At 42.9% G+C, this 24,982-nt stretch overlaps 1 protein-coding gene across 1 annotated transcript in view; it reads left to right on the top strand.

Moving 5' to 3' along the window:
- The window catches only part of LOC139399736 (kinesin heavy chain-like), a 37,805-nt gene that overhangs the window by 1,487 nt on the left and 11,336 nt on the right, over nt 1-24,982 (top strand). Inside the window, exons 2-13 of the mRNA XM_071144989.1 lie at nt 6,541-6,628; nt 6,742-6,815; nt 16,682-16,786; nt 17,370-17,418; nt 17,509-17,564; nt 17,723-17,810; nt 17,972-18,096; nt 18,327-18,431; nt 18,800-18,948; nt 19,324-19,472; nt 23,047-23,225; nt 23,734-23,802. Of these exons, the coding sequence (XP_071001090.1) occupies nt 6,541-6,628; nt 6,742-6,815; nt 16,682-16,786; nt 17,370-17,418; nt 17,509-17,564; nt 17,723-17,810; nt 17,972-18,096; nt 18,327-18,431; nt 18,800-18,948; nt 19,324-19,472; nt 23,047-23,225; nt 23,734-23,802 (1,236 nt within the window). The remainder of the gene's footprint in view (nt 1-6,540; nt 6,629-6,741; nt 6,816-16,681; nt 16,787-17,369; nt 17,419-17,508; nt 17,565-17,722; nt 17,811-17,971; nt 18,097-18,326; nt 18,432-18,799; nt 18,949-19,323; nt 19,473-23,046; nt 23,226-23,733; nt 23,803-24,982) is intronic.

Below are 24,982 nucleotides of genomic sequence, written 5' to 3' on the forward strand. Positions count from 1 at the left end.
TAAGGTAGATCATAAAACAACCTCTCTGAAAGAACAAATAAAAGTCTTCTATTGTCAGTACGTGGAATAAAATGAAAACACAGGCTCATGTTTGAAATCAGAACGAGAAGTATCTCCCTCCCTCCTTTGTAGTGGCCACCCTAAATCAAGGTTTGATTCTATTGCTACTACAGCTAGAGGCTCCCAGCATGAAGCCAGTCAGAGTCTGCATGAGTGGAGCCCATTACATGGGGAACAGCCTAGTTTGTCTTAGTTTGGCCTGTCTAAACCCATAGAGACATCATCATTGACCGGACAGTAATTGGAATGGAAAACCTATGTCATCCCAGGGAGGGGAAGGCAAAAGAGGAAATGACCATCAGAAGAGAGAACTGCTGGCTGAGTGAGTTTAAGTAGCATAAATAAGGACCTTTTTTTTTTACCGGTAATGGAAAAAGGGAGGGGGTTGCGAAGAAGCTGATTGAAGCATTACCTAGGACATCAGACGTGTGTGTGTCTGCTGTGTGTTTGTGCGCACGTTTAATTTCCCAGTTAGTGCTGGAATAGAGCCTGTGTTGGACTGATAGTATTGTGCTCAGGAGGATTTGTGCAGGTAGTCAGTGTGTCTCGTTTGCCGTCGTCTGAGTTCTCCTAGGCTAAGCTGTGCTGTGAAATACACAAAGCCAGCATACCTATTTCCTCAGTTCTGCCACTAGCCTGCCCCTCTCCCATATGCTAGCATCATCCTAGCTGTGCCCCTCCTCCTCCTCCTTAGCCTTGGGGGAATATACATGGTTCAGTGCCAGGGCAGCTTCACTGATCTCTAGCTCATCTTAGGCTGAAAGATGACATCAGTAAAAGACCCATGATGTGTATTATTTGAATGGAGAAATGGATGACTAGACCTACAGTACATCATGTTTTTGGAGGCCCAGTGATCATTGCTCACACTGCATGCTTCTGTGAGAACAGGTGCTCAGTGGGAAGTATAGTATAGGTGATAGGGATGGTCACTCTCAGTGAGTGTTTCACACGCGCAGAGGGTTACGATCCCCAACAGTGCAGCATCTGAACCTCAGATCTCAATGAAATGTTGAAATATTTTGCATTGGACACTTGGGATTTGTGGAAAAAAAATAGATATTTATATCCAGATATTATTTTTGACGATATATTAGATCGTTTTGACAATGTCGCAATATTCTTTTTGCGCTAGTTTGCTGTAGCTGCACCATAACGCCAATACTTTTCCTTCATAGCTTGTTCTCCGTCTTGTTTTTAAATCAGGAGCCCATTTGTTTTCAGTACTCTTATTTCCATGACTGATCAATATGTTTAGAACATCAAATCGCAATGAAATCACAGTATCGAACCGCAACACATATAGAATCGTGAGAATCGCAATACATATTGTATTGCACCTAAGTATCGTGATGACATCGTATCGTGAGGTCCCTGGTAATTCCCAGCCCTATTACACACCCTTATCTTAAGGCTAATATCGATCTGGGATTATTATTATTTTTTTCATAGGTTAGAATATCTAGCTAAATGTCCCCTCCCTGCTATTGTCCCAAGTTATTGGGTTACTCATCACAAGCGTTACGCTGGAGGATCGGATCCAGTATGAACAGTTGTTACAAACTGTGGACACAGTAGCTTAACACATGCACATATATTATAGGCCCGCTGTGACTGCATTTAACCGAACTCCCTTCATTATGGACTGTTAAATAATGAATCTGTTTGGAACACATGCAAAGCAAGGCAGGTTCCCTTTGTGCCGACACGCCCGGCATTAGTGTTTGCCTTAGCCCAGGGGAAGGTGTGGGGGTATGGTTGCATAAAGCCAAACCAGACAGAGCAACATTAATGCATGGATCATTTGTAAAGGGGGGAAGGGGAAAGTGTTCGGTAACAAACACACACATTTAGGCCTACTCTTGTTCTTTCCATCTGTTACACTAAATCAGATAGAAATACATTACATATTTACTAGAAGCCTAGAGTAGATCTACATATCATGCAAAATAAAGCAATGCACCATGTATTCCTCTTATTCTTGCCCTGACATTTAGATGTATGGATTTGCAACATCCTTTCCATTTTGTAACCTACAGTAGTCTAATTGCTTAACAGAGAGAAGCTGATGATTTCATGCACATAATTACAAAGCTTCAAACAGCCATGTACTGGTTGCGAAATGAACCGGGGCGCCTGGCACCTTCTACCAGACCCTTTTTAAAGGCACTTCAATCTTTTGTCTTGCCCATTCACCCTCTGAATGGCACACGTACACAATCCGTCTCAATTGTCTCAAGGCTTAAAAATCCTTCTTTAACCGGTCTTCTCCCCTTCATCTACAATTATTGAAGTGGATTTAACATGTGACATCAATAAGGGATCATAGCTTTCACATGGATTCACCCTGGTCAGTCTATGTCATGTTTTGTACACTCAGTGTACATTTTGGGAGAAATTTCCAAATCCTCATACTCTTTGAGGCTTGGGAGGGCTCTGCTGTGTGTAATAGATTTTTTTTGTGACTCTCCATTAGAGCGAGGATTAAATTGCCTGTGAAATCTGTAATTGGAAAAATCACAGCAAAACACAATTTATGACTGTGTCCCTTTGATTTAGTTTGATCCTGTGCATGGTTGGTTGTCAATGTCCACATACAGTGATCTTTATCAACATGTTGCCCAGATAAGATCTGTGATGTGCTGCAATAAGGTTAACCTCTCAATCTCTGTTTCTTTTGTGTGGGGTGTGGGTGAACACATGAACATATGGGGGTGGGGCAGGACTGGCTTTGGTTGAGACATTCATGTCACCAATTTAGACAAAGCCCCACTACAGAATTCAATGGTGAAGGTGCATAAAGATGGAGGAATTCCAATATGACATCATTGTTTTTAGCACTACCAACGGAGTTCTTAAACTACGGTGCGTGACATGGTTCAATGTGCCAGCAAATCAGCACAATCTACTTTTTAGTCTTTTTTTTTTAAAATTCCCGCTGTTGGAGCTTGAATTATATATATATAATTATGAAATTATATATTATTATTATATATTATTATATTATATATAATATAACGTGTAACACAAGGAGTAAAATACACATGAATGGAGCTATATACAGGCAGTACCAGTACCAGTGCCAGATCAATGTGCAAAGGTACAAGGTAATTGAGGTAGATACAGTTTGTACATGAAGGCAGGGTAAAGTGACTAGGCATCAGGAAGATGAATAATAACAAGAGTAAATTCAGAACAGAGTACCAGCAGTTTATGAGTGTAAAAGTGTGTGTGTATTTGCTGTGTTTGCTTTGTGGCGGTATGCTTGTGTGTGTTATGTGAGTGTGTGTGCACATATGTAGTGTATGTGTGTGGGTTTTGTGGGAGAGTAGTATGTGTGTGTGAGTGAGTGAGTGTGTATATACATGTATAGTCTTATGCGTGTGCATCGAAATCAGTGCAGAAAGTCCGGATAACCATTTAATTTACAATTTAGCAGTCATATCATGGCTATTTAGCAATCTTATGGCTTTGGGTTAGAAGTCGTCTTTCATGGACAATGCACTGCACATGCTACTGGCTGCTCTCTCCAGCAGCACTGGTTTAAATTGACACAACTTACTACTATAGCCTCAACCTGTTTTAGACAAACATATACAGTACATCACTTATTTATTAATGTGCACAACAATGATGTATTAGATTACAATGTGTAGTGTATTTATTAAGGGAATAGCGTGTGTACGGTATTAAGCAAACAAGCCCAGCCTTGTTTCAGTTCTATTGCTGGTTCTGTGTGTATTTATAGAGGTGAAATATAGCTGTGTCTTTGTTTGGTCGAGATACAGGGCCGTGGCTGGAGCGATGCGATGCAGCTGGGTCTCTTGGGTAATTTTGTCTCCATGACGATGTATGCCGGATGTCATTAGAGATGATTGAAAGGGGAGCAGGAGGTCACAGGCTAGAATCATCGTCGCCAATTACAAACACACAGACCAACACACCCTTTACAAAGAGAGTGTATGCATGGTCACACATACAAGACTATCTCTTTCCTACACCTGCTCTCGCTCGCTCTCTCTCTCTCTCTCTCTCTCTCTCTCTCTCTCTCTCTCTCTCTCTCTCTCACTCTCTCTCTCTCTCTCTCCCTCCCTCTCTCTCTCTCTCTCTCTCTCTCTCTCTCTCTCTCTCTCTCTCAAAAGAAGTTAGGTACCAGTATACTCTGCTAAAGACCCTCGTCAGGCGGTCCTCTAGCATAATGATGTGCACACAGTGAGAGCATGTTCATTTAATAATGCCTGAGACATCATGCAGTCCAAAAGAGCAAAGGCCTTGGCCTTCCTTTGGGACAGCACATCAATTATTGAGAGGTCTAACATGGCATTTAGAACATGTGTGTGTGTGTACCTGCCTGCACGTGTGTGTGTGTGTGTGTACCTGCCTGCACGTGTGTGTGTGTGTGTGTACCTGCCTGCACGTGTGTGCGTGTGTGTGTCCACACATCATTTATTGAGCTTGTGGAATAGTGTATGTGTGGTCACATGCGTTTGTAAATCTTGCAGACTGCTGCAATACTGCTATGGGTTTTCAATTTGACTTTCAAGCTTGGCTAAAGGTATTGCTCATAAGTCATTTAGAACGCACAGAGTGTATTGAGCTGTGAGGTGAATTTATGGGAGACGTTATGATACAATTTCATTCCATATTGAAATTTCATATCGACTAACCTGTACCCCCGAACATTGACTCGGTACCCCCTGTATATAGCCTCGTTATTGTTATTTTATTGTGTTACTTTTTATTTATATATATTTTTTTATTTAGTAAATATTTTCTTAACTCTATTTCTTGAACTGCATTGTTGGTTAAGGGCTTCTAAGTAAGCGTTTCATGGTAAGGTTGTATTTGTATTTGTATTTGATTTGATTTGAAACGTTCTCGTAAAAAGACATTGAAATTGTTGAGAGTGGCTACCTTATCTCTTTTAAATGTTTGGTGGTTGATAACCTTCATAAAAAACACAAGCAGTGCCCTACGATTGCTCAAAGGATTTTGCTGAGCAAGAGATTACGACATAGCCGACCGCCTTCCTGTCAGCGAGAGAGAGAGAGAAGTCTACAGCACTCAACAGCAATCATGTTTCCATCCTCCTCCTCCATCCGCTGAGTGACACCTGGAGCCGGCCGACATCCAATCAGTGCAGGCCTCTCCCTGTGGGATGCAGTTTCCATGGCAACCGGGTCATTGTTGGAGCTTACCGCTGTTCGGGTTGACCCCATGCCTGCGCTATAAAGGCCTGGAAAAAATAAATCGCTCCTCTGTCAGAAAGCCGGTTCAGAACAAAGAGAGCCAAACATAAAACAAGCCGCTTAATAGCCTCCTTGGGTTGGGCTTGAATCAAACTGGACCACACACAGATACACAGGTGGTAGTGGCAGATAATGTAATGTGTGGGGTCTTTGTTTTCACTGGACCAGGCTATCATTGTCACATTGCCCCATGTTTGTTTCATATTGATTGATTTCTTATTGTCTTTTCACCATTAATTCAGTCAGTCAGTATGATAGGCAAATAGTGTGGTAGGAAAACAAGATGACCTCATTAAAAATATATATGTAGCTCCATTATCTTTTCTACATACTTTATATCTTGTTACAGTCATTTAAATTTACACTCTAAATGTTTTACCATCTCAATTTCTTATTTTTTGCATATTTTTGAGTGGTGGCAAATTAGTATATTGGAAACATTGCACAGACCCTAAATATTTTGTGCTAGTGTAACAGATGTTAGTTAGCGGTGGTTCGCGCCCGGGTATGGGCGAGGGGACGGTCTAAAGTTATACTGTTACACAAGCCCTCAACTTCACATTACTCTCTGATGTTGGGCCATAGCTGTACAAGAGTTTCAAGTGCGTCGTTGTATGATCTTGTTTATTTATGGTCGCAAACCATCTGTAACTACAACACTGATCCACAACATTGATCCATGTCAAATGTATGCGCGCATGACTGTAAGTCATTTAAAAGGGTTTTCTATTATTATTATAAAAGTATTTGATTAACAGAAAAATGTTCAGTTGTCTCTGTCTCCAAAGTAACATAATAACGTCCAGGCCCATAGTGTAAGGTTGAGACAGGTGACCTGTCCTGTATTCTTGTGACAGGAGAACTGATCCGATGTCAGGCTAGCGTTGCCACGGCTCTACCTCAGAGCAGGAGGTGACTGGTTTAGTGTGACACCTGCTAGACTGACTGACTCTGAAACAGATCTGGAGAGAACAAGGTCACCAGAGTCAAAGCACCTTGCTTGATGTAATACAGACCCGATTTGATCACCTTGTCAGACCCAGCTAGCAGTCAAAAGACTTTAAGAAACAGTGAGAAATGTCTGTGATGAAAAGTGTTTAACTTCCATTCAGTTTTGTTGATATGAAAATAACTCAAGGCTTTAGCTTGACACTGATTTCTCACAGGCAAATGAAAGGTGGAATGAGATGGGGACTCTCTTGACAGTTTCCTTCCTCCTTTTTCCATGCAGGGCAAGCCTTATGTGTTTGACCGAGTCCTGCCACCCAACACAGCCCAGGAGCAGGTCTATGATGCCTGTGCCAAGCAGATCGTCAAAGGTAAACGCTGTGCCCTATACAGCCCAATTAATCTCACATCCTCACCGTCGTCATGTGAACTCAGTTTCAGACCTATTTTGAAAGAGTTAACCCCACTGTGTTTTGTTTTGCAGATGTGTTGGGTGGGTACAATGGAACCATCTTTGCCTATGGCCAGACCTCATCAGGCAAGACTCACACCATGGAGGTAAGTCTAGAGGACATTTTGAGTCCTCATTGGGATTTGTATGAGAGCCAAAGAGATTCGGTCAGAGATTAGATTAAGGATAGCAGTAGTGAATAATGATGTACGTAATCACAGGACATGTGAAGCCACAGTGCAAGTATGGCCATTAGCAGCTAGTTTTAAGGAGCTTTACAAGACAGCACGACGGAGTGGCCCATGGAACATGAAACTGTATAAAGAGGAGACAGAGGTGCAGTCTAGAAGCAGGGTGGACCTTTGGCCTCACTGCCTGCATCATCTGTAGAGGGTCTAGTGACCCATTGACTGAGCAGGGATTTACTGGAGTTTAAGCCGTTTCCCTCAGTCATAATCCTAACATGGGAGAGAGTCGCACAAACATGATTTTTACAGGCGGATCGGAATTGTGCAGTGGTTTCTACTGAGGCGGCATGACACTTGAGATTTCACTGACAAACACATTTGAAGCTGTATCTGTCAAACACGTTTGTTTCATTAAAGGGAGGTGCCAGTCAGGCAGCATTCAAACACACACACACACACACACACACACACACACACACACACACACACAAATATTAATATTTTCAGTAAAAAATCTTGTTCAAGCTTGTGAGAAATGTAATTCCTAATTCTCCTCAGATGGGAACATTCACCAACAGTCCCTCCCTCCTGCTGCGTCTTCCTTCCTGGCATACCTTTATTTAGCCCGACTGTCTATGCCAGACGGCGAGCCAAAATAGCAGCGAGGTGCTTCTCTGCCACAGTTCACACGATGTGCCGCCATGCGATTTACACATACAATATAGCCTCCTATTCAGCTGCAGCCGTTCCCCTGGTAACAGCCCAGAGATTCTTCAGCAAGCTTGAGGATGAAATGGAGAAACATTTATACCATCCACAGGTTTCCTTAGCAGGTGATTGAAGGGTGGGGGAAAGCGATGGTGGCAGTATGATTAGCTTCCATGCAAGCTCTGCCAGCCTGACCAGAATGTACAACTATCCCTGTTATGTGTTTAATCTAAAACGCTATTATACATCTCCCCATACCTAGAATCAAATTACAGTTTGAAGGACGTAGCAGCCCTGAGGCGAAGGGCAAACGGTAATAGTCCATTGCAGAGTAAATTATTGCCAGGACAATAACGTTTTTAAATTGCAATTTGGCTGTTTAAGGAAGGGTCAGACTGAATTAAATGGGGATTGGGATGGAGATGACAGGACTACATTTTTGAAGGGATACAGGCTGGCCGAGGAGTCTGTAATGAAAGCCCCCTTGAGGTCACCATGTATATTTCATTTTAATATGTGGACATAGGCCTTATGTAGACTAAGGGTGTTTTCACACTCGGTCCCTTTTAGACAATTGTTTTTAACTCATCTTTTGAGGTGGCCTGAGTTCGTCTTGCTTGAATTCCTCTGTCCAGTTCCCTTTTTTTTAGGTTAATGTGAACACAAAGCTCCCCAGGCTCACTTGTCATAAATCCCGCACCACACACTAGAACACTGCAATACCGTTTCCTCTGCCGTGAACCCTCACATTGGTGCCACAAAAAAGAGAAGATGATGATGTGCAGGTTCGCAGAAAAAAAGTGTGTGCTGTTTCTGGATATTAATTATCGATTTTCAAGGATGCCAAAATATGTGTTGAGTTTTTAGGTCAGATCATTTCTTGGAAGCTTGCTTCAGGGCTCGGGTATTTTCTGTATACCAGGGAGCTAGTTTCTTATGACAAATGTTTTTGTATTTAGGGGTGCAACTGCATCTAGGGTATTACTCAAGGTTAAATTGAGTTCCACAGTTAGATGGTAAACTGATTTTTGTACTCAGACGTCCTTGGGTGACTACTTTGAAGAATCTCAAACATATTTGATTTGTTTAACACTTTTGGTTACTACATGATTCCATATGTGTTATTTCATAGTTTCGATGTCTTCACTAATATTCTACAATGTAGAAAATAGCAACCAAATGGCGGATATCATATTATTGGTATGTACAGTGTTGTAACGATGTGCAAATAGTTGATGTACAAAAAGGAAAATAATAAACATAAATATGGGTTGTATTTACAATGGTGTTTGTTCTTCACTTGTTGACCTGTTCTTGTGGAAACAGGTCACAAATCTTGCTGCTGTGATGGCACACTGTGGTATTTCAAATAATATATATGAGAGTTTATCAAAGATTTGTTTTCAAATGTGTGGGAAATATGTGTATTTAATATGGTCATGCATTTGGCAGGAGATTAGGAAGTGCAGCTCAGTTTGTGCACATAGCCTGTCTTCTCTTGAGAGCTATGTCTGCCTACGGCAGCCTCTCTCAATAGCAAGGCTATGCTCACTTAGTCTGTACATACTGTAGTCAAAGCTTTCCTTAATCTTGGGTCAGTCACAGTGGTCAGGCATTCTGCCACTGTGCACTCTCTGTTTAGGGCCAAATAGCATTCCAGTTTGCTCAGTTTTTTGGGTTAATTATTTCCAATGCGTCAAGTAATTATCTTTTTTTTTTCTCATGATTTGATTGGGTCTAATTGCGTTGTTGTCCTGGGGCTCTGTGGGGTCTGTTTGTGTTTGTCAACAGAGCCCCAGGACCAGCTTGCTTAGGGGATTCTTCTCCAGGTTAATCTCTCTGTAGGTGATGGCTTTGTTATGGAAGGTTTGGGAATCGCTTCCTTTTATGTGGTTGTAGAATTTAACGGCTCTTTTTGGATTTTGATAATTAGCCGGTGTCGTCCGAATGCTCTGCATGCATTATTTGGGGTTTTACGTTGTATGCGGATGTTTTTGCAGAATTCTGCATGCAGAGTCTCAATTTGGGGTTTGTCCCATTTTGTGAATTCTTTCTCTCCCATGATGTCAAGGCACACAGCTGCACAGAGAGAGAGAGAGCGGCCACTGATTGATACTGATGGTGGTAAAGAAACCCCCACGCCTCCCGCTGTTTCAGGGAAGATTTGAAGCATTTTTAATTTTTCTCTTTCTCTTATTTTTAAAAATATCTTTGTCTCTCCTTGTTCTCTCCCAATCTTTCTCTCACTCTTTCACTCTCACTCTTTCTGTCTCACTCTTTCACTCTCACTCTTTCTGTCTCTGGTGTATTTGTCTTTTTCTCTCTTTCTCACTCTCATGCAGTCTATAATAAGAAGTACAGATTGCTGTGGGTAGATGGTGCGACATAGTATGATGCGTCCAGTGTGTTCAGAGTCTGTTTGTACACAGACAGGGATACAGTATAAATGTGTCTCTCCAGTCTTTCTATGGTTACTTTCTTTTTCATACCCCAGAGTACAGTTGATTGGCTTGGGGACTGCTGTGCAGCCCTGGGGAGCAGACGTGTGATGTGCGCCAGTCAATGCCCTTATGGAGCATACTTACTAACAAGAGGAATTTGATTGACTCAGGGAACTAAGCATTAGTCCCCCAGAGAGCTAGCGCCATGAACGTTTTGTTGTTTGTGTTTTTATGGATGGTAAAAAATTTGCTTTAAAGTTTAAGTTGTGATTACATATTATTATTATAGCCCAAAAAAGGGGTCTCCTCTTTGTTGCATTGCATGGGTCTCCTTACATGTTGCATGTGTGTGAGTTTTTCTGTCAGTGTTTTGTTTTTTTATGAATGTGAAAGAGAGAGCTTTAGTAGTTTGGAAACGTAGAGAAGACACTTTGATTCATTTGACTTCATTTTTAAGGATATTGCTCATATTTTTTTGGGAGACATTTTTGGGGTTAAATAAAGCACATTTTATGGTTGGCTGGTTGGCTCAGTCAGGAAGTGAAATAGAAAGGGGACTGGTTTGTGAGTGTGTTGAGTGTGTGTGCTTGTGTGCATTCGTGCATGTGTGTGTGAGGAAGCCAGGTTGTGTGAGGACGGTGTTCCCTCTGTGAATGGAGGTAGAGGTGGAGGGAGGACAGTATGTATGAGGAAATGTCAGGCTATGTATCCATTATGAGAGCACTTGACTAGAGGTTCTCTCTCCACTGAATCGACAGGGCCTTTTTCACTGTCATAATTTAACAGAAAGCTGTCCACTTATACCTTATCACTGTTTTGCACAACATTATGCCTTTCTGTGTGTGTGTTTGAGAACCCTGAGTGTGCTTTGTGTATACTCACCCTCTCTCTGTGTGTGTGTGTGCGTGTGCGTGAGTGTGTGTGTGTGTGTCATTTCGTCCGTGCATGTGTGTTCCCCTCCCACCACAAGGCTCGGATGAATCAGCATGGAAATATTGGTGAAAAGGACATCTCAGTCAAATCCAAACTTGTATGATAGTGACTCGCTAGGACATGGGTGTCAAACTCTGGCCCGTGGGCCAAATTTGGCCCGCGGGGTAATTATATTTGGCCCGCGAGACAATACCAAATTACTACTAGAGCTGGCCCGCCGGTATTATACAGCGCATTCACCACTAATACTACGAATCCCATAATGCTCTGCTGTTTTCGCTCGCCAATCAGGACAGGACCCAGAAACGCTCTCTCCTCTGTGACAGTAGTCATAGCAACATAGACGCTACAACTGTCAGCGAGCTAACCCTTCCCAAAAATGGCGAAAAGAAAGGCAGAAAACAGGAGCTTTCTGGACAAGTGGGAGGCAGAATATCTGTTTACATATGTAAAAGACAAACCTGTTTGTCTTGTTTGTGGAGTCAACGTGGCTGTAAGTAAGGAGTACAACATTAGACGACACTATGAAACGAAACACCATGACAAATACAAGGACCTGGACATGACTCAAAGGAGCCAGAAAGTAGAGGAGATGAAAATAAGTTTGGTTTCACAACAGAATATGTTTAAAAAAGCCACATCACAAAGCGAGGCTGCTGTAAAGGCTAGTTATATAGTGGCAGCAGAGATCGCAAAATCAGCCCGGCCCTTTAATGAGGGAGAGTTCATGAAAAAGTGCATGATGAAGGTTTGTGACCTCGTATGCCCAGAGAAAAAACAAGCATTTTCAAACGTGAGCCTGAGCAGGAACACAGTAGCTGATCGCACATGTGATCTTGCCACCAATCTGTATGACCAGCTGATGGAAAAGGGAAAAGATTTTGTTGCGTTCTCCCTCGCTGTGGATGAGAGCTGCGACGCATCTGATACTGCTCAGCTGTCAGTCTTCATCCGTGGAGTGGACTCAAATCTGTGTGTTACGGAGGAGCTATTAGGATTCAAATCAATGCATGGCACAACCACAGGAAAGGAAATCTTTGAGGAGGTTTCCAAATGTGTAACTGAAATAAAGCTGCCGTGGGATAAACTCGTTGGATTAACGACAGATGGTGCGCCAGCGATGTGCGGTAAAAAGAGTGGACTGGTGGGCATGGTTCGGGAGAAGATGCGGGAAGAGAACTGTGCAGGTGAGCTAACTGTTTACCACTGCATCATACATCAGGAAGCACTGTGTGCCAAAGCCCTAAAGATGGAACATGTTATGACCACAGTAACACAGGTAATTAACTTTATAAGAGCCAAAGGTCTAAATCACCGCCAGTTTAAATCTTTTCTGGAGGAGTGTGGTTCGGAATACGCAGACGTGCCGTATCACACAGAGGTGAGATGGCTAAGCAGAGGAAAAGTACTGAACAGATGTTTCGAGCTGCGTGAGGAAATATGTCAATTCCTGGAAACCAAAGGGAAGGATACAGCAGAGCTCCGGGAGCAAAAGTTCCTGTGTGAGCTGGCCTTTCTCTGTGACATCTCGAGCCATCTCGATGCGCTGAACCTGCAGCTTCAGGGGCGGGGGCGCATCATCACAGACATGTACGCTGCAGTGAGGGCCTTCAAAACTAAACTGTGCCTGTGGGAGAATCAGATGCTGCAAGGAAACCCTTGCCATTTTCCCTGCTGCCAATCCATAAAAGCGCAGATCTCTACCGCCGTGTTCCCATGCGCACAGTTTGCTGAAAAACTCAGTGTTCTCGCCGCTGAGTTTAGCCGGCGATTTGCCGACTTCGATGCCCAGAAATGCAAGTTTGAACTGTTTAGTAATCCCTTCGCAGTTGATGTGGAAAATGCACCAACCAACATCCAAATGGAGCTGATTGAACTCCAGTGCAACGACACGCTGAAGTCAAAGCATCCGGCAGCACTTATCTATGCGAGCAACTTTTCTCCTCGATGAAGATGACCAAAACAACTCACAGGAGACGTCTGACTGATGAACATCTTCGCTAGATACTGAGGATTTCTTCAGCTCAGAGCTTGAGCCCAGACATTGATGAACTAGCATCCAAGAAGAGATGCCAGGTATCTGGCTTGGGCACATCAGATTAGACCAGTGTGCAATAATTAACGTTTTCTTTATGCACTTTTTCTTGCTACAAGGTATGGGCTTGAATGGTTGATTGATTTATTATCATTTTATTTGTAAAATTATTAGCCAGTGGAAAAAGTTAATTTTGGTATTTAAATCAGAAGGCTGCAAATAGAAAAGAGGCATACAATTTTTATTTACATTTTATTTATTTAATAAATGAATGCCATTGATGTGTTTTTTCATTTGAAATTCGATTTTGCATGTCTCCACTATTAAATTATATATTGTATGGTAATAAGCGATGCTTGTTCCATATTCAATGTTAAAGCAAAACTTGTTTGGGTCCATATTAAAAGGTTAATTTGTTCAATGTTGGCCCGTGACTTTGTTCAGGTTTTACATTTTGGCCCACTGGGTATTTGAGTTTGACACCCCTGCGCTAGGAGGAAAAGGCAAGAGGGTCATTATTACTAATATACAGTATAGATATATAAAGGCTTAGAGTACAGTTTTCAGAATGTTCTCACATGCAATAAGAATGAATGCAGTATGACTCGATGAAATAAAACCACACTTTGAATACAGTTAATAGAACCCCCTAGGTATAGAGAACATCCTTATAGAACTCTGTCATTGACACTGGTCGACCTAGCAAGCTTGCAAGCTAAAGTTAGCGCACCTTGGAGTTCAGTGAAGGTATGACCAATGATACAGAAAATGAATGAAACAACCCAATGTTACTCACATAGAAAACAATAACTCCCAAGGCTGATGCGCATCTATAATACATGGCGGAAAATGCCCTGCATGCAACAGAAGAGATGTCTAGTGTCTTGAAAATAAGTCCTTACTCATCTCGGAACAAAGCAGCTCCCTTTGAGCTCTCAATCCGACGAAAGCCAGGCTAATTCTTGTTTAACCGACGATGGCTAGCAAATTCTCCACAGCAGGCAAATTCAGTTAAATTTGATAGATTGAGGTTTCACTAGACTTTCTTTCTTTTTTTTTTTGCAATATGTGTTATATAAAGAGCCGTTTATTCTCTTGTGGGATTTGAATAGTGGGAGAAGAAAGCAATATATTTGGTGAGAATCACAGCATAGGGTACAAAATCAATTCTAGCTCTTAAAGGAACAGTAGCCTAGATTGGATGTATTATAGCATTATTTAGTCTGTAGTTATTCTTCTACTACTTATTCTGTTACCAATCATATTTACATGTTAAGAGTATCCTCTGGTGGCAATTATTATGTTTAATCTTTTAACTAAATGCAATCTATTAGCTCCCAAACTGCAAGGTACTTTATAAATAGGTGATAAGATGTTCTGATGGAATGGGTTGTCCTGCACTTTGTAAAAACCCAGAATGCATTGATTGAAATTTCTAAACAATAGCAATGTGAATGCAAAGAAGACTCGGACCACAGAATAGGTGAAGTGAACTGGCAAAAGAGTTGAGTCCTCATTCAAAGGCAAGGGCAGTGTGAATACAAACCGAGTTCTTTAGCTTTTTTTTTACCCTAGAGTTCACTTTAAAGAGGACCGAGATCGGTTCTTTTAAAGAGGACTATACAGTGCATTCAGAAAGTATTCAGACCCCTTGACTTTTTCCACATATTTTTACATTACAGCCTTATTCTCTAATGTATTAAATTGTTTTTTTCCCTCATAAGTCTACAGACAATACCCCATAATGACAAAGCAAAAACAGTATTTTTTGTTGTTCTTGCTAATTTATAATAATTTTAAACAGAAATATCACATTTACATAAGTATTCAGACCCTTTACGCAGTACTTTGTTGAAGCACCTTTGGCAGTGATTACAGTCTCGAGTCTTCTTTGGTATGACGCTACAGGCTTGCGCACTTGTATTTGGGGAGTTTCTCCCATTCTTCTCTGCAGATCCTCTCAAGCTCTGTCAGGTTTGATGGGGAGAGTTGCTGCACAGCTATTTTCAGGTCTCTCCAGAGATGTTCGATTGGGTTCAAGTTCGGGCTCTGGCTGGCCCACTCAATGACATTCAGAGACTTGTTCCGAAGCTGCTCCTGCATTGTCTTGGCTGTGTGCTTAGGGTCGTTGTCCTGTTGGAAGGTGAACCTTCGCCCCAGTCTGAGGTCCTGAGCTCTCTGTAGCAGGTTTTCATCAAGGATCTCTCTGTACTTTGCTCCGTTCATCTTTCCCTAGATCCTGACTAGTCTCCCAATCCCTGCCGCTGAAAAACATCCCCACAGCATCATGCTGCCAGTATCATGCTTCACCGTAGGGATGGTGCCAGGTTTCCTCCAGACATGATGCTTGGCATTCAGGCCAAAAAGTTCAATCTTGGTTTCATCAGGCCAGAGAATCTTGTTTCTCGTAGTCTGAGAGTCTTTAGGTGCCTTTTGGAAAACTCCAAGTGGGCTGCCATGTGCTTTTTACTGAGGAGTGGCTTCCGTCTGGTCATTCGACCATAAAGACTTGATTGGTGGAGTGCTGCAGAGATGGTTATCCTTCTGGAAGGTTCTCCCATCTCCACAGAGGAACTCTGGAGCTCTGTCAGAGTGACCATCGGGTTCTTGGTCACCTCCCTGACCAAAGGCCCTTCTCCCCCAATTGCTCAGTTTGGCCGGGTGGCCAGTTATAGCTCTATCTCTGGTTCCAAACTTCTTCCATTTAAGAATGATTGAGCCCACTGTGTTCTTGGGGACCTTCAATACTTCAGAATTGTTTTGGTACCCTACCCTGGATCTGTGCCTTCTACGTAATCCTGTCTCGGAGCGCTACACACAATTCCTTCGACCGCATGGCTTGGTTTTTGCTCTGACATGCACTGTCAACTATGAGACCTTATATAGACAGGTGTGTGCTTTTTGAAATCATGTCCAATGAATTGAATTTACCACAGGTGGGCTCCAATCAAGTTGTAGAAACATCTCAAGGATGATAAATGGAAATAGGATGCACCTGAGCTCAATTTCAAGTCTCATAGCAAAGGGTCTGAATACTTATGTAAATACATTTCTAAAAATCTGTTTTCATTTTGGCATTGTCTGGTATTGTGTGTAAATTGATGACGAAAACAATACATTTTAGAATAAGGCTGTAACGTAACAAAATGTGGAAAAGTAAAGGGGTTTGAATACTTTCAGAATGCACTGTATCTGAAAACACCCTATGAGGGTTAAGGCTGAATGATTTGTCCTCTGTAAGAGCTTGATAGCAGCCTGTGATAAACCTCTGTCGCTACTTCACAGGAGGTTGGTGGCACCTTAATTGGGGAGGACGGGCTTGTGGTAATGGCTGGAGCGGAATGAGTGGAACGGTATCAAATCCATCAAACACATGGTTTCCATGTGTTTGATGCCAATCCATTCGCTCTGTCCCAGCCAATATTATGAGCCGTCCTCCCCTCAGCAGCCTCCACTGCGCTACTTGTAGTAACCTGACAGAGAGACTGAATATTTGTTGGGTTGTTTTAAAAATACTCTCACTTTTCCTTCTTGGGTCAGATGTATCATTTTCTTCACATACATTTTGTGAGCAGCGTATTTTTTTGCACAAGCAGTTTTTTTTAATATTGTCATGTTTTGGAAATGTTGGATGTTGTTTGTGAAAGATGTGGTGTTCTCCATCTCAGGGCAAGCTCCATGACTCCCAGCTGATGGGTATCATCCCCCGTATCGCCAGGGACATCTTTGACCACATCTACTCCATGGACGAGAACCTGGAGTTCCACATCAAGGTAACAGACACATCATGGAATGGCCCCTCTGATCCCTGGGCTAGTTGCTCAGTGAGTCTGTGTCCATGCGTTGTAGCTTAGCTTGCCTTCAAAGGAAATAGCCTGTGTTCATATAGCAGGATTTGTCGAAAGTGTAAGCTGAGTGGAAAATGTATGCAATAGCTTTTGTAAATATAATATTTGAATATTAAAATAAAAGACATGTTTGAATGGCATTTGTATTATACTGTTACCAAACCACCAGGTTCATAACAAGTGAATGGAAGTGGTGTTGCGGTGACTGAGGATTAGTCCAGTGCTCGTTGCTGTGTTAGTGACAGGACCCACAGAGGTGCCAGTTCTGCTGGGGTGGCCTACACGTACCATATGGTCACTGCAGTGACACCTTCAGCCCGTGACTCTGTGGCTGTGTGTCCTCGCGGCCTTGCCTCTAGCAACTCAAATGGAAATGTTACAACACAAAAGTCTAGGAACCCGAGTGTCCATCTGTTAGAACAGTGAATCTTTCACTGAGGGCAAGACTGGCACAGGATCAATTCTGTCTGTTTGTTTATGCTGTGTGTGATATGTTTTGCGTTTATAGGTCTCCTATTTTGAAATCTACTTAGACAAGATCAGAGACTTATTGGATGGTAAGTAAGGACTTTATTTCTAGTTTTACTAAGTTCAGATTTCTAAATACTGAGGTGGACAATTTTGATGTATATATTTTTCATTTTAAGTGTCAAAGACCAACCTAGCAGTGCATGAGGACAAAAACAAGGTGCCCTATGTTAAGGTGGGTATCCAATCGCTGTAGCTCAAGTTCTATAAACAGGAAGGTGTTCAATTGTTGATACTATGATTGTTCCTTCTCTTAACACAGTAATATTTCAGGTCATTACCCAGCAATCTTGTGGTCCTCACCTTCACACATATTCCCACTTTTCCACAAAGGGCTGTACGGAGCGCTTTGTGTCCAGTCCAGAAGAGGTTATGGATGTCATCGATGAAGGAAAATCCAATCGTCACGTGGCTGTTACAAGTATGGGCTTCTCTTTTCCTCCGGAATCACTAAAGTGCATGTTTAATAAAGAAATGTTGCAAGAATGTTGCTAACTACCCATTGATTTCCAGTGATTCAGCAGGAAGATTCTGTACTAGCACTGACTCAAATGTTGCTCTGCTTTTTGTTCGTCCATACAGACATGAATGAGCACAGTTCTCGCAGTCACAGCATCTTCCTGATCAACATCAAGCAGGAGAATGTAGAGACAGAACTGAAGCTGTCAGGAAAACTCTACTTGGTGGATCTGGCTGGCAGTGAGAAGGTCACAGGGGTTTCCCCTCTTTCTACGCTTCTCTACCCTCCATCTGCCTCTCTCACTAGGTCTTCCCTTCCCTCTCTCCTCCCTCTCCTTCTCTCACTCTCTTCAATAAATCATCATTAAAATAACCTCTTCACACAGCATTCTGATTGAAGACCTATTAGACCTATCTTCTCCACAGAACTTGTTTGTGGTGACATCCTGCTGTGGGTATTTATTATCCTCTCCTTCAGGTCAGTAAAACTGGGGCAGAGGGATCTGTGTTGGACGAGGCCAAGAATATCAATAAGTCCCTCTCCGCCCTGGGGAACGTCATATCAGCTCTGGCCGAGGGAACTGTAAGTTATAAGTCTGTTTCACTGTGTTGAGGTTCTTTCTTTCTCTCTCTCACTCTCTCTCTCTCTCTCTCTCTCTCTCTCTCTCTCTCTTTCTCTCTCTCTCTCTCTCTTTCTCTCTCTCTCTCTCTCTCTCTCTCTCTCTCTCTCTCTCTCTCACTCTCTCTCTCCCTCTCTCTTTCTCTATCTTTCCCTCTGTCTGTCTCTCTCTCTCGCTCTCTCTCTCAGATTGATTATTTCCTTGTCCTATTTTACTAACATGTCCTTTTGTCTGTGACGTGAACATGAAATATTCTATAAAATAGCATTTGGTTACAGATGTTGCCTTATTTGTGAAGCTCCTCTTGCTTTTCCCTCTTCCCGTCCTGTAGAAAACCCACGTGCCCTACAGAGACAGTAAGATGACCCGTATCCTGCAGGACTCTCTGGGGGGAAACTGTAGGACCACCATCATCATCTGTGCCTCCCCCTCTGTCTACAATGAGGCTGAGACCAAGTCCACCCTCATGTTTGGACAGAGGTTAGCACTCATACTACACACACTGTAGGGAGGGGGGGGGGGGGGGTGTTCCGTGTATCTCTTCTAGTCAGTCTGCAAGGGTGGATTTATTTGTGTGCCCTCGTGGGGATGTAGTGAAAATAGAGATTAGATCTCTAATGAGTCTAGGAAGATCAGCTGTGACCTTGTTGCAATGCTGCTGTTTAGCCCACACCCAACAGCAAGGGTGATAAGAAATCAATGGATATTATTGGAGTGTTGTAGTTCAGTGTCAGACCTTTGACCTTCAGTACACTTACACTATTTGTGCAAAATACTACCATATGCCCTCTTCCATCCATCAATTCCAACCTGATGGAAATCCCCCCCCCCCCTCTCTCTCTCTCAATGTTGCAGAGCTAAGACCATTAAGAACACAGTGTCAGTGAACCAAGAGCTGACAGCTGAGGAGTGGAAGAAGAAGTATGAGAAGGAGAAAGAGAAGACTAAAGGCTTGAAATACGTGATCCAGAAGCTTGAGACCGAGCTCAAACGCTGGAGGAAAGGTAACAAAGAAAGAGAGTAGAGGAGTGAAAGAGAGGGGGAGACAGAGAGAGGGGGGAGAGATAATGAGAGGAGAGGAGAGGAGAGGAGAGGAGAGGAGAGGAGAGGAGAGGAGAGGAGAGGAGAGGAGAGGAGAGGGAAAAAAAACAAGAGAGGAGAGAGCGAAAAAAGAGACAGTGACAAAGACAGACAGTAGCTCGAGAAAAATGGAGAGAGAGAGGATAGGAAAGGAGAGAGAGCAAGAGAGAACAAAACGAAAATGGAGAAGCTGTGTAGCAATTATTGTTAAACCATACTAGAATCCTGATAAGCGCATCTCGAATGCAAGGGCCTCCCAGTACATGGAAATCGGTATGATCATTTACACAAACCCACTGTCATTTATTTGACTGTGCTCCTAGTTACTCTACTACAGGAGCATCAGAGAGACTATAGATGTTTGCAGACATCTCCCAGCTACTCCTGGAATATGGAAGCTAAGGACTTCACTTGTATTCAGAGCTCATCGGGTTGTAGGGGATGTTGAACCATCATTGTTACTACTGAAACTCTGTTTTTATTTGATGAAATTGTTTTGATGAAAACCATGAAGAAGAACTCTGGATGACTCAGAGGAGGTTTGTTCATCGTATTCACTGAACACATACAGTGTATTCAGACAGTATTCAGACCCCTTCCCCTTTTCCACATTTTCTTATGTTCCAGCATTATTCTAAAATGTATTAAAATATATTTTTTCCTGATTAATCAACACACAATACTCATAATGACAAAGTGAAAATAGGTTTTTAAAAATTGTTGCAAATGTATTAAAAACAAAAACAGAAATACCTTATTTACATAAGTATTCATAAGTAAGTAAGTATTCCTTTCCTGTGAGACTCGAAATTGAGCTCAGGTGCATCCTGTTTCAATTGATCATCCTGATCATTCTTCAACTTGAATAAAGTCTACCTGTGGTAAATCCAGGCACACCCCTGTCTATATAAGGTCCCATAGTTGACAGTGCATGTCAGAGTAAAAACCAAGCCATAAGGTCGAAGGAATTGTGCGTAGAGCTCTGAGACAGGATTGTGTTGAGGCACAGATCTGGGGGAAGGGTAGCAAACCATTTTTGTAGCTTTTGAAGGTCCCCAAGAACACAGTGGCTTCCATCATTCTTAAATGGAAGTTTGGAACCACCAAGACTCTAGTTCCTAGAGCTGGTGCCCAGCCAAACTAAGCAATCGGGGGAGAAGGGCCTTGGTCAGGGAGGTGACCAAGAACCCAATGGTTACTCTGACTGAGCTCCAAAGTTCCTCTGTGGAGATGGGAGAACCTTCCAGAAGGACAACTATCTCTGCAGCACTCCACCAATCAGGTCTTTATGGTAGAGTGGCCAGATGGAAGCCACTCCTTAGTAAAAGGCACATGGCAGCCCACTTGGAGTTTTCCAAAAGGCACCTAAAGGATTCAGACCATGAGAAACAAGATTCTCTGGTCTGATGAAACCAAGATTGAACTCTTTGGCCTGACTGCCAAGCGTCAAGTCTGGAGGAATCCTGGCACCTTCCCTATGGTGAAGCATGGTGGTGGCAGCATCATGTTGTGGGGATGTTTTTCAGCGGCAGGGACTGGGAGACTAGTCAGGATCGAGGGAAAGATGAATGGAGCAAAGTACAGAGATATCCTTGACGAAAACCTGCTCCAGAGCGCTCAGGACCTTAGACTGAGCGTAGGTTCCCGTTCCAACAGGACAATGACCTTACCCAATAAGACTCAAGGCTGTAATCGTTGCCAAAGATGCTTCAGCAAAGTACTGAGTAAAGGGTCTGAAAACTTACGTAAATGTAATATTTCAGTTGTTTTTATTTTATTTATTGCTTTGCTTTGTCATTATGGGGTATTATTGTGTGTGGATTGATGAGGGGAAAAAACGATTTAATCAATTATAGAATGAGGCTGTAATGTAACAAAATGTGGAACAAGTCAAGGGGTCTGTATACTATCAGAATGCACTGTATGTGTAGAATAGGCTTCTCTAATGGGGTACGTTGGGGACTGAAGATGTTCACCAAAACCACTCATCCGTTCACTCATTCTGTTTCCAGTTCTGTCATTTATTCACTGCTTAGTTCTCCCTTTGCCCGGCTTTCTTTTTTCTAAATAAAACCTGTGTCAGAATAAATATCTTGTTGATGTTAGGATTCTGCCCAGCAGGCAATTTGACATCTTAGTTTGGGCTATGTTCTGAGTGAGTGACCTGGACAGAGGATGTTGTCTCTCAAAGGAATGGCCTTATTTAGATACAGTTTTCATCAAACGTATGTTCATCGTGAAATGCAATTCTGAATGCGATGTTTGCGTCCTCCACTCAGTACTCATGCAGCCACCTGCTGTGCCTATATGCCTCCTTTTTTACTTTTGTATTCATGAGATGGTGCAGATTGTGAATAATATTAGTAAGCACACATTATCTCCTATTTGCATTGCAAAATAATGCAAGCTGTAAGGCATCAACAGATTGTTGATACTCCCAAATGGGTTACATTGTATATCCCTGCAGCGTGTGAAGACCAGTATGGTCAGGGTTCTCCATTGTGGTGGTTAGAGAGATTTAATGTCACAATATTCTAGCTGTGTGTCACCTACCACAGTATACTGTATTAGCTGGCGGTGCGGACTGGCGGTTGCCACGGCTACCCATCATTTCTTTACTGAAAGTGTATTCCTCTCTCTCTCCGAGATAAGATAACACATTCATGCGCTGCATTGTAGATTAGCCACAGCTACAAATGCCCAGACAGTCCTTGAAGATGGCAGAGTGCGGTCTGCCTCTGGATCTCTGAAGTAGAAGTCCCCCTCCCCCGAGCTCTGTCCGCTTAGAACTCTACCCCCCCCTCATCCCTTTTCCACCTTATCTTAAAGTCTCCGCGAGAGCTGCCCAACACAGACTCATCCATCTTCCACCCTTTCTGCTGTGAGAGGATTATCTCTGGGTGTGGTGATGTTTGGCTGGTCGGCACGGTCGGGGGCTAAGCCGCTCGCCTGGGTTCTGCCAGCGGGTATCAGCCTCATCACCTGTCACATTATTCATGTCCCATGTTTTATTTATTAATTTTTTATTTAACCTTTATTTAACTAGGCAAGTCAGTGAGGAACAAAAACCCGGACGACGCTGGGCCAATTGTGCGGCGCCCTACGGGACTCCCAATCACGGCCGGCTGTGATGCAGCCTGAATACAGCCTGGATACAGCCAATATCCCTGTCTCCTGTGGACATGGGTTTGTGCTGGGCTGTGTTCTGTTTATGGGATGGAACGAAAATAGTTACACAAAGATAATAGATATTATTCTCCTCTGAGCTAAGACGATTTCTGTACAGTTTGTTTGTTTCTCCCTCAGTCTCATGTTATGAATGTGATATTGACGTTTAGGCACATTTAGTGAGCTAAAATCTGTCAAAGCTGTCCATGCTTTCCCTCTCCATAACCCACAACTGTTTGGTTGAGGTCCATCACTCTAACCACTGCTCTCCCTCCCTCCCTCCCTCCCTCCCTCCCTCCCCTCCCTCCCTCCCCTCCCTCCCTCAACCAGGTGAGGCTGTTCCAGTGGAGGAACAGCTGAGCAGTAAGGAGAAGAAGAGCAACAGTGGTGACGCCATGGCCACGCCCATGATTGACACCATCGCCCCACCCCCTATCCCGCTATTGGACGAGGAGAAGACCCGATACGAGGGGCTCATCACCGACTTGTACCAGCAGCTGGATGACAAGGTGGGCGGGGCCAGAGAGGAATGGATGGGGCTTCCCAGTCTTAATGTTCACAGTTTCCGATAATGCAGAGAGCACATGAATGCAGCATGATGACTCACGTAGTGATGAAGGGTCATGGTCATGGATGACTGAAAATGGGCTGTGTCTGTGGTTAATTGAGGTGGGACAGTTTGTAGATTTTATGAACCACAAGAGGGCTTTAATCATATGCAAATGCTATATAATCACATACATGCATAATTATGTGGAATTGTTGTAAATCTGGTTTAATGACCCAGACATTTACCTAATAAGGGGTGATTAGATTGATTATCCTCAGGTCATAAATCTCAAGTCAATTAACTGTTGGGAAAATAAACATTGGTGTGCACACAAATCCGCCTCACACTAGCAGCCATAGCCCTGCTTTAGCTACCCCCCCCCCCCCCCTGGATTACAGAGTCTTGGTCAATCCAAACCTGAATGCAACATTTTTGTATTGTATTTTTCTTCTTTCCTCCCATCTCAGGATGATGAGATCAACCAACACAGTCAGCTGGCAGAGAAGTTCAAAGAGCAGATGATCGATCAAGATGAGGTGAGCTTATCCAACCCTATACAACACATCTCCTTCATCTGGATGAGGTGGGCTTATCCAACCCTATACAACACATCTCCTTCATCTAGATGAGGTGAGCTTATCCAACCCTATACAACACATCTCCTTCATCAGGATGAGGTGAGCTTATCCAACCCTATACAACACATCTCTTTCATCTAGATGAGGTGAGCTTATCCAACCCTATACAACACATCTCCTTCATCTAGATGAGGTGGACTTATCCAACCCTATACAACACATATCCTTCATCTAGATGAGGTGAGCTTATCCAACCCTATACAACACATATCCTGCATCTGGATGAGGTGAGCTTATCCAACCCTATACAACACATTTTCTGCATCTGGATGAGGTGAGCTTATCCAACCCTATACAACACATCTCTTTCATCTAGATGAGGTGGACTTATCCAACCCTATACAACACATATCCTTCATCTAGATGAGGTGGACTTATCCAACCCTATACAACACATATTCTTCATCTAGATGAGGTGAGCTTATCCAACCCTATACAACACATATCCTGCATCTGGATGAGGTGAGCTTATCCAACCCTATACAACACATCTCCTTCATCTATATTCCTTAGTCTCGTAGATTGACATGCTATAACTTGATAAAAGTGAAGGTATTCATCAACTTGAATTAGTGCAATGAGCAAAGGAGTATGTTTTTTACACTCATAAACAGAGTGCATAACTTGAATTTGTGTTTATTGCCATCTAGTGGTGACATATGGATCTGCATTTGATATACACTGAGTATTCCAACCATTAGGAACCCCTTCCTAATATTGAGTTGCCCCCCCCCCCCCCCCCCCCCTCCCCATTTTAACCTCAGAACAGCCTCAATTTGTCGAGTCATGAACTCTACAAGGTGTCGAAAGCGTTCCACAGTGATGCTGGTCCATGTTGATTCCAATGCTTCCCACATTTGTGTCAAGTTGGCTGGATGTCTTTTGGGTGGTGGACCATTCTTGATACATACATGAAACTGTTGAACGTGAAAAACCAAGCAGTGCTGCAGTTCTTGACACAAAACGGTGCGTCTGGCACCTACTATCAGACCCTGTTCAAAGGCACTTACATGTTTTGTCTTGTCCATTCACCCTCTGAATGGCACATATACACAATCCATGTCTCAATTGTCTCAAG

Source organism: Oncorhynchus clarkii, chromosome 3 (genome assembly GCF_045791955.1).
Source record: "Oncorhynchus clarkii lewisi isolate Uvic-CL-2024 chromosome 3, UVic_Ocla_1.0, whole genome shotgun sequence".
NCBI classification, from domain to species: Eukaryota; Metazoa; Chordata; class Actinopteri; order Salmoniformes; family Salmonidae; genus Oncorhynchus; species Oncorhynchus clarkii.